Genomic DNA, 10,503 nt, shown 5'->3' with positions numbered 1-10,503 from the left:
TCCATTCCTTTTTTTCATTCTTGTTGTTTTGTTTTATTAAATTCAGTGTTGTCATCAAGGACACAAGTTATTGTCATGGCAACATACTTTTTCTGTTTTTGAATGCTTATCGTACGGCCACTATAAAGTAGAAATAAATGAATATTAGACATTATGCAAACACACTTATACGTGCTTTACACCATACACAACCAACTAAATAAATTATAATATTGAAGATCTAAAATTAAGATCTACAGTTTTGCATCTTAAAAACAGAACCTTATAATCTTATATGGCGTTTTTTATGCATACAAGGAGATTTATCTTAATAATCAATTTAAAAGCAATAGGACAATAAAAATACAAGAAACAAACTATCATCAACAATATCTATTTTTGTTGCTCATAATTTTGAATGAAGGCGTGAAGAATGCAAGGAAGCAATTTAGATTGTAGAGCTACAGAAAAATACAGCATGAAAAAATATATTATTTGTGTTGTGTTTCCCACTATTGTTTAATGATATAACATTGAGAGAAAATTACGTCTTCTAGTGATGCCTCATATACCAGTTGCTATGGTAACTGCTCAATGAAAATGAAAACAAAATTCATGAATTTAATTTGATAAACAAACAGTGAGGTATCAGTGTGTGTTTAATAATTCTCTGTTTATTTGAGAAATATAATCCATTCAAAATATGAAATGGGGGTATTATATTTCTCCTTTAATGTCTGTGTCATTAACGAACATAACCAACAGCATATGAGGTACAGTAAACCTAGTAAACGCTGGGTATGAAGTGGTTACACAAGGAATGTCTAATAAAGTTACAATCTCAGTATTTTCATAAGCTTTACATATCTGAAGATTCAAATTCTGGCTTTTAGTTTGAAGAGTCATGTTTTACCAGAGACTTATAAAGCATTATCATATGAAAAACAATTATCACAGTAACATATAGAAGTCTTCTTCATATCATAAAGCCGGAGCCTCCCATAAACTCGCAAAGCCGCTCAAAATCAATTATGCACAATTTACAGAATTTGCTGAATCTGTTATTGCTCAGATCAAATAAACTTTGATTCCTTTATAAAGGTTGTGTTAGATGTGCAGCAGCTCAAATAATAATGATGTTCCAACCATCAAACGGCTTTAAAAAGAGTATAATTAAAAAGCATATAATTTTTTTTTGTCCTTGTCTTAACAGAAAGCTCGAACGATCTCACAAAACAAGCGAAAGTGCAAGGAATCTCATCCTGAAACGAATGGTTTGATGCACAGGCAGTGACTGGCTTCACTAAACACCACATCCGTGGCATGTTAGCATGTTAATGTTAAGCAAAGGAGCTCTGTGAGAAGTAAATGTGCACGAAAGCAAAGTAAATGAAATCGCATTCTTTAATGTGCAAGCAAATACTCCACGTATACGTGAATGCACATTGAAGACAAAACATTGAGCCATAATACAGTATATGAGATGATCTCTGTACATACAGTTGAAGGATGAGTACAAAATCTATTTAGAGATGAGATGAGTCAAAGCACAGTTTTTTTAGCAAACACTGTAACCACAGACTACGGTCTACGTGGTGTTTTCAACACTCATTCGCTGAAAGAAAACCTTTAGGCATGCAACTACAAGTACAGAGAGTATTAAATCAACAGCAAAGACTGACATTATAGCAGGCAATGAATTATCTAATTCAATCAAAAACACTCTTTTTCTGTCATAGTGGTATCGAGGCTCTCTCCTCTTCCTCCTATTGGGCACCTAAACCCACCCAGTCCCTTAAAGCTGATTGGTGGAGCAGATCCCTCAGGCACAGTGCTGTACATCCCAGTGAGACACGAGTAAGAGGGGAGGACAGATTAATGCTCCTCTACATGGAAAAGCAGTGGCAGCACAGGAGGATTATTCTCTAGATTACACACAGAGAGACAGACAGGGATGACTGATGGCTCGGAAGTGAACTTCCCCATCCTATCCAGAAGCATTGATGTAGAGCTGACTCTGCAGGATGTAGTCGATGACGGGCTGGCTCAGGTATTCCACCACGTGACCGTCACCGTGCTGAAGAGCCAATCTGGTGAGGAGAAAAGCAGAAGGTTATGGTACAGAACGGAGAGATGAATTATGCAGAGACAGCGGGGACACGCACCTGCTCTTGGTGGAACTGACGACTGACATCGGGTGATCGATTTCATCCTTTACCACAATTATATTGTCCTGTGAGAGGACAACCAAAGCAGTATTAACATCACAAAACAGCAAATACACTCTACACAGCATGCATTTACTGTGAGTCAAAACACAGTTGCTGCGAAACATGTTTTTAGTTGCAAATAATAATAACTACGGAAGCAAAGCTGAAAGGTTATACCACAAATAATACCTTATGCTTGCGGAGCACTGATGAATGGTTCATTATCCTTTCTGTGTCAACTCCATCCCGAGGAACCACCACTATCCCAAAATCCCCCACAATCACTTCCATCTAGAAGAATATAATAATCACAAACTTAGATTAACAACACCTGCTAAAGATGCATTGTTAGTGCTGTAACTGATCAATCAAAACTGATGCTATTTTCTTTATTAATATGTCCCTGGTCTTATTGTGTAAAATTCATCAATGCATGTTATTATGAAAAAAAACAGTATTTGTGAAGTCTCAAGTTGATTTTAATTTCTTTAATCCATACCTTGCATCACATTTTAATGACTGTCACATTATATTTATCATTTTATACAAACATTATTACAATAGCATAGTCATATATATTAATATAACTCAAACTAAAGCTGAAATAAAATGAATAAAAACTATAGACATTTTAAGAAACATTAATAAAAATGACTACACAACAAAAACTACACAACACAAATTAACAATAATTAAACATAAAATACAAAAAAAATCTTGACTCAAATGATTCAAACTGCATGCTAATATTATACTACTAATCTTTCTATGGCAGAATTAGTACAAGTAGTATGCTACTCCGAATTCACCAATTTACTTAAGACATTTGTTCAAAAACACAGACTGATCAAGACTGAATCCGAAATTGCCCCCTTTTAGGCCACTAATACAGTTCACTTGAAGGAGTGAATGAAAATGAGTGAGTGAGTTTATGCTTGCTGTTTAATAATCATTTGAAACTGTCAAACTGACAGCTCCGGGCGATTCTTTCAAGAACAAAACAACACTGTGTTGCTTGGAAATGCTCAACGCATGATTCTGCTTTCGATTCATTGGGAACCATTTCACTGGTGGAGCAAAACTACAACTACAATTTAAGTTGCTCAATATTAACTTACTGTTTATTAACATAAAAGCAATATTAACAAGAACATTAATAAGGATGTGACTACTTGAGATATTGCTTAATTTATGCGAACACACAAACTGCATGCTAGAATACTATATTCTATTAAATATTTATCCATTTAGGAGTAAGAAACACAGGGAAAGAAAGAAGTCATTATATCTTACATCACTTTCTTTCCATAAGCCGGGGATGCAGAAAGATTCCAGGAGATCACTGCCACAAAGGAGCAGGATACGCAACTCTGAACAAACCACAATCACAGTTACACATCACACCATAACAACACAAGACACAGTAATGAGATGCTTTTCCTTTGCTGTGGGGGTAAACATAACAACTCTGATAAGATTTAAAAAGTCACATTTTTCCCATGAGGAGGAAGAATGAGGCACTACACAACACGCGGATGTCTTCTTCACAGTATACAGACAAACACCACCACATTTCATGACTTATAGAAAGATTTCTACTGTTTTGTTGTTTTTCTATCTTTGTCTTATTTGATGTTGTATTTTCCTGAGGAGAAATACATATTGAATTTATTGCATTTTCTGACGACTCAACGTGACAAGCAAGAACTGATTTGAAAACCAAAAGCCACAGGAAAATCACATTGTCTCACCGATTTCCTCGTAGCGCATTGCAGTACCAAGATTGGCATTTTCGTCTGTTCAGAACAATAAAAAAACAAAAAAAAAAAAACAAAGACATGATAGGTCACAGTGATAACTGTAAGATGGATACATATATCCTGTGTGAAGCGTATGAATAATTCAAAATATTAAGATGTAATTATGGGATTTCTACATGAAGCCAGCCACAGTGGAATATATGTAATAGACATTTTTTTTTCTACAATTTTTATTTCACAGATTGAAATGGATAGAAATTGTGACATTAAAATTACAAGACTGAAAGTCTGGGGTGGTTATTTTAACACATTACGTTGTAGTGATTATTAAAAAAATAATAATAAACTGATTTGAATGATCTGGGGGCTTTTTGACAAATATTCATATATGTGATTTACTGTGATCAGTGTGATTAATTAATTTGCATGTTATGTAATAAATGCAGTTTGGCATTTATAAGCAATTTTTCAGCCATTGTAAAAATTTAATGAAATATGAAAGTCTGTTTCTTCTATGGAATAAAAAAAAATTAAAAAGGTAATTGTGAATATTTATCTCACAATTCAGAATTTTTGAATTGCAAGATATAAACTGGGAATTTATATCTCTAGAATTGCAAGATTTAAACTACACACACACACACACACACACACATACACATATATTGCAACCTTTTATCTACCAATTCATGCTTTTTTTCAAGATATAAACCAGTATTGTGTTACAAGTTACAATTACCATTTTTAGTTTTTTATCCATAGTTTTCCATAGCTTTTGACTGTCTTCTGGGGGTTTGTTAGACTTTTCGACTAATCAGTTACAAAATTAATATGTATTACATACTGTACATGAATATACCAACTTACCAACAAAGGTATAACGTTCCATGTGTGGTCGAACACAGCAGATTTTACCCAGACTTTCGCTCATCTTTCCCCAAAGCTTAACTGGAGAAAAAGAGACATCAGTCAATCAGGCAAGAAAAGCCTGCAACACCAGACATAAACATCAGAATATTTAATAAAACCTTACTAGCTACAGACTTGTTGACTGTGTTTTGATAAATAGGAGACGTTCCATTTTGGGGCTGACCAATCACAGGGGTTGTGGAAGGTGTGTTGACGTTGGACAAAATGCATCCTGTGACTCTCTGCAGAACAACAATACAGTTTATTACTTCAAGCCAAGATTGAGTATATTTAAAAATTTGGTAGCATTCAGACCAAACTTTGGACTAACCTTCATTAGGTCTCGGTGATGCTCCAAAACGCTGCAAGTGGTCTGCCAGGTGTCCTGATAGCTCTCCCAAGGATCCACTCTGCAGAAGACCATTAACCCATCAAACATTTTATGTCCATTCTTCAATATATATCCATCTTCAATATAACTCTAATTATATGGCTAAGTGCTGCATAGCATTCTACATTCTGTCTAATTGACAGTTACCTGATCCAATCAGAAGACTGAACTGCCAGCTGACACATGGTGAGACGATGTCTGCTTGAGACAAGGCCCTAAACAAGCAGAAAAGAAATCAAAACATGAAAAAGTGAGTCAACTAGACATCCACCTAACCAATAAAGTATCTAAACTTAAACAATATTCTTTGGTTTATATCTGCTTGTCGAAAGAAGAAGAACCGATCTGATCAACAGAATAGCCATTTTTCAAACATTTGCTTTTATTAGATAATCAGGGTTCAAAACAATGATTTCTAAAATAGTTTCTTCCACACGTGTTATACCTCTCCCATCACAAAGGGTTTAAGTTGGAATGACTGAATCCTGCTTTCTAAAGCATTTATTATTCATATTTTGTTGCTAAGAGTGAAGAAAACTAGGCCAATGTTCTTTTTAATTCAGGGTTCTGTTGAAAATATTAGAGATGATTCGTATAATTCAGATTAAAACCGGCAATGCAGATCAGTAGGAATTCATACAACCAGGAATCTGACCTCGATTTCTTGACTCTTTTTACATAGATACACCAGTAGATGACGTCAAGTGACTTTCATATGAATGATGATCGAGTTGGGAATAATTTTCTTGACAAATTCATTCAAAAATGTTGATTCATTTAAGAACAAAATAAGTGTTTTTTATGAGCAAGTTACTGGATCATTTACTAAAACAGTTCGTTCAAAAACACTGATTCATTCAGGAACACCAATAAGATGCGCAACGGTTGTGCAGTGGCTTTCGTTGGAGCTGTGTCAGATGGCAAAACAAAAATAGGCAAAGCAACTGGTAATGTATCTAAAAATGTAAGTTACTGAACTGCAATTCTACACACAGCATTGGCCTCAACATCGATACAGATGTGATTATCTACAAATAAAAAATCAATAGCACTCTCTTTCTTGGATATTACATTTAGCATGTAGTCATTGCTTAAATATACAATAGTAGAACAACTTTAGACCTTAAAACGAACAGATTTTCTTACCGGTTTGCCATAGGAATCATGTACAGGTGAGATGATACCCCCAATCACAATGAATCGTCCAGTCTTGTTTAGGCACTCTCTGGCTTTTTCTGCAAACCAAACAGTTTACCTTGTTATTTCATGAGCAGTTTTTTGTTGTCTGTTACACACTATATGCCATGTTATAAACGTAGACTGGATGAAAGCAATTCTCTTAGATACATAAAAAAAGTGAAACAACTTTTATGTGAGAACAGCACCTCTGTTTTAACTTTGATGACTGATATCTGATTCCTCTCACCATGTAAGCATGTATTCTTCATCTGTCTAATTTAACCTCACACCCCCAGCCCCGTGAAAATATTGACAGAAGTGAATGTCAGAAACAAGATCTCCTGCTGGGGGAGACATAAAATGAAATAATCTGAACAAATCTCCTAAGAAAATATCTCTTGTCTGCAAAACAAACTACAAAGAAAGAAAAAAATGAGGCCATATCGAAAAGCAGAGGCTACAGAAACCAAAATATTCAATGCTTAATAAATAAAATGCTAGAAATCGAATATATTTTTAAAATCATATTCTCCGTCAGAAGCATTGCTCAGAATAAGCCATAAACCCCCTTTTTTTAATTTTGTACTTCAATATATGCAAATGCATGCAATAGAAGAAGGCTTAAAAATTAGGTCATGAACACGCAGATGCTTTTGCTTCAAGGGAAAAACAGTGGAAATGTATTGATCAAACTGTGGTGGCGGTACTCCTCTTCTTGCTTATGCTCTGAGAAATACAGCTGCAGTAACTGAATTAAGGAAACTACCAAGCTCCTAAGTTATTTTCCCCTTGTATATTTATTGGCACACTGAAATGTGGAGATGATGGAAGAAATCTCTCTCTCTTTCTCTCTGAAAGTCTCTTCCTTTCCCACATGCACTCTTAAGTTTCTATCACATACAGTATAAATGCATATTTCAGTGCAAGCAACCAACCTTAAACCCCTGTGTTCTTTTGAGATTTACTTAAATTGTTTATTATATATACAAATTCATATTTGTTTAACAAGTTCCTCTGACCTAATTAAACCCGTAGGCAAAGTTTTGTATTCTTAACATTCTGTCAATATTCTGTCATTATAGAAAGCACAATGAAATAAATCAAAATAAACATCAGACAGTAGTGTACTGAGAGAAAGAACATTGTGATTCAACTTGTGAAAATGCATTGCATTTAATCATGTTTACACCTAAAACATGGGTCACATATCAGTATTTATTGGAGGATAAATCAAGCTGAAACTTAGTTTATAATTTTAAAGTCATGAAGTATTAAGCTAATTATTTCTGAGAAATACTCCAGGGCTCCCCAAATGGAACATAAGAGCACAATCATTTATGTGGTCTTGTTTCGCTACACAAGGTGGCCTTATTAAAAGTCTTTTGGTTTTAATTTGTTTTGGTCATACATGTTTATGGAGCAGTGACTTTCTGTCCTGATCATTTTAATTAAAAAATATATATATTTTTACTGGTTTTCATGCTTTCACATATATTTGTTCAATATATTTTCTTGTGGTATAAAACATTCATCCTGAATTGAAATTTAATTGAATGCTCTATTGACTGTTTAATGACTGAAACTAATAGCGATACATTCATTACACTCTCAACCACTTTAGCCTATTAAAACGAAGAAAGTCAAGTTGAATCTCTGGAAACGTATAAAATCAAGTAGACATGACAATTTATTTTGGGAAGTTAAAAGGATGCGAACATATTTAAATGCATCAATTAAAACTAAACTTAAATATATTTAACTTGCCATAGGTCGAAATTAATATCAAAAGCTCCTTAGATGCCGCAAGAAGGTCAGTCTATATTAAAGTCTCTTGGACTTTCAACGTGCATATTCATATCATATTACGTTAAATGTACAGTGCTGATTGTTATTTGTCCTCACATAAGCGCTCTAGCATGCCAAGTATCATTCGCAGAAGTCATGATTAATTACGTGTGTTGAAATATCATAAATCATAGTTTTATATTGCTTGCTTCCGCAAAATAGTGGATGAATATAAAGATGTCTTTGCTAAAAATGCGGCTGCGCAGCACCATCATCTGAACCTAGAAGCGATTTGATTCTTCAGGGTTTTTAGGCTGTCGCCCATTTCAGCACCTCCGCTTTGGACAGCGAACGTCACTAAGAATTTATTACAGAAACATCTAATCGATCATCAAGCGTGACATCACAATGTCTGAAATCATCACTGTCACCATGAATCCCCTTTACATACACATTCAACACACGGATGGATTAAAAATCAGCTCGCGCGTCCACTCCATCCAGAATAGGCGAAATACTCACCGAACATATGAAGGTGTCCCTTCGTGATGGGGTTGAAACTTCCACATGACAGCAAAATGACATGTGTTCTAGTGGTCTCCGTCATTTTGTCGCGGATTTTAAGGCCTTTTGTTTTGTTGTGAGACTGCAGTAAGAGGCGAGGCTCATGAGGCTGCGGCAGGCGCGAGAGGCAGAGCGTCACTGTGATCTGATCCTGCGCACTTAAAGGAACATGGCTTTCAGTTCCGATTCATCTTTATAACTGTTTTCTCTTAACGTTTCCGATTCTTTTAGTGTTTCTAATTTCAGTTTTTATCTTAGAACATGACAAACATTTTCAGATATCAAAAGATCATATGACAGATCAGAAAATAAATAATTGCATACCTGATACATATAATATTTTAAAATTTTAAAATTATATATATATAAAATGTACAATTGATATATTTATAAATTTATGCAAAATTAAATTAATGGTCAAAAACAAAAAGTGGATTCCATTGCAAGAAACAAAAATAAACCACGTGCAGGCACTCACATAGCAGACAAAATATAAAGAGCCTTTATTGTAAGACAGGGCTAAATGTAAAAAACAACAACAACAACAACAACAACAAAAAACATTTCTTTTAATTAATATATATATATATTATAATATGCTTTTCCAGGTGAAAATATTTAAATGTGATTGTTGTTATTGCACAGCTTTACATTTACTTAAGATAAAGGCCTAATAAAATAGCTGTTTGAAAATAATTTTAGATGAATTAAAAGTGCCAAAGAATCAAACTGAATGTGGTGTACTGTAATGTGTATGCCTAAAAGCCAGAAAATTCCTAAAATGAACCTTCTGAAAGAATATAAGCTGAGGCCCATCATTGGGTGACACACAAATAAGACTATATGCCAAAAATGGACACAAACAGGTGTTTCTGAACAGCTGCATAGCTTTCCTTTTATAATCTTGGAGTCTATTATCCCACACAACTGCTAAAAAATAATAAATTTATCAATGTTAGTACATTGTAAGAAAACTTCTGAAAAAAATAAAAAAAAAATAAAAAAAAAGTGTGTTTATTTTCTGCCAGGACACTAGTTATTGATTTTACAGACATATCCTTTAATCTTTAAACACAACAATGCATAATTCAAAATACAGTAAAACACCAATGGAAAATCAATATGGAAATTTCCTTTAACACAATGTGTCTTATTTTTTTACAGACATTTCTTAGAGAGTGCGGCAGATTGGTTTGCCCTGTGGGAAAACCGCATTTGCACCCCATGTTTGTCAACACTAAAAATACATTCAATACACACATCATGTGCAGACAAGCAGTCAAGAGAGGCAAGCCAGTGGCCCTCATTAACACTGACTGCCTCTGTCTCAAACAAAAGGTCCTATGGCTGCAAGGTGTGAATCATGGATCAATTTGAACAATGCCTTAGTGGATTTGTCTCTCTCAGACTATTCTCAAGCCAATCATAACTAGTCAGCAGCAAATGCTGTCCAATATATTTCGCAAATGTAATTAAAAGTCCACCTGCGAACAGAGCTGCTTGGATTAATCACTTCTGCTTGTGTTATTCTCATCTGTAAGTCAATTTGGATAATAGGGTCTGCTACAGTCAATGAATAAATGTAATGAATTAGACTTGTTTTCAGTTTTGAATCAATGCCATTTTTTTCTTAGTTCAGCCTTAGTTGAAGTCTTTTAAATTATTAGATTTAAGATTTTCCCTCACATATTTGGCATGGCATCAGTTATGTGTTTATCAGTACAAC

General features: G+C 34.4%; 1 protein-coding gene across 1 annotated transcript; it reads right to left on the bottom strand.

Moving 5' to 3' along the window:
• Window positions 1-8: 8 nt before the first annotated feature.
• On the bottom strand, window positions 9-8,823 carry nmnat2 (nicotinamide nucleotide adenylyltransferase 2). Its single transcript, XM_059563452.1, has 11 exons — window positions 8,736-8,823; window positions 6,396-6,484; window positions 5,397-5,464; window positions 5,190-5,268; window positions 4,983-5,100; window positions 4,817-4,897; window positions 3,941-3,985; window positions 3,483-3,559; window positions 2,379-2,480; window positions 2,145-2,212; window positions 9-2,069 (listed from the first exon to the last, which is right to left on the bottom strand). The coding sequence occupies exons 1-11, from the start codon at window positions 8,818-8,820 to the stop codon at window positions 1,967-1,969; spliced, it is 915 nt and encodes a 304-aa protein (XP_059419435.1). The 5' UTR covers window positions 8,821-8,823; the 3' UTR covers window positions 9-1,966.
• Window positions 8,824-10,503: the final 1,680 nt, after the last annotated feature.

This window comes from Carassius carassius, chromosome 12 (assembly GCF_963082965.1).
Source record: "Carassius carassius chromosome 12, fCarCar2.1, whole genome shotgun sequence".
NCBI lineage: Eukaryota > Metazoa > Chordata > Actinopteri > Cypriniformes > Cyprinidae > Carassius > Carassius carassius.
This window is presented reverse-complemented; position numbering and strand designations above follow the sequence as displayed.

Excerpts from the sequence above, each read along its gene's own strand:
- nmnat2 (XM_059563452.1), bottom strand. The coding sequence starts at position 8,820 with ATGACGGAGACCACTAGAACACATGTCATTTTGCTGTCATGTGGAAGT. Across the intron at positions 5,101-5,189 it reads ATCACCGAGACCTAATGAAG|AGAGTCACAGGATGCATTTT; the intron begins GTTAGTCCAAAG and ends GTTGTTCTGCAG. Across the intron at positions 2,213-2,378 it reads CAGTGCTCCGCAAGCATAAG|GACAATATAATTGTGGTAAA; the intron begins GTATTATTTGTG and ends GTCCTCTCACAG.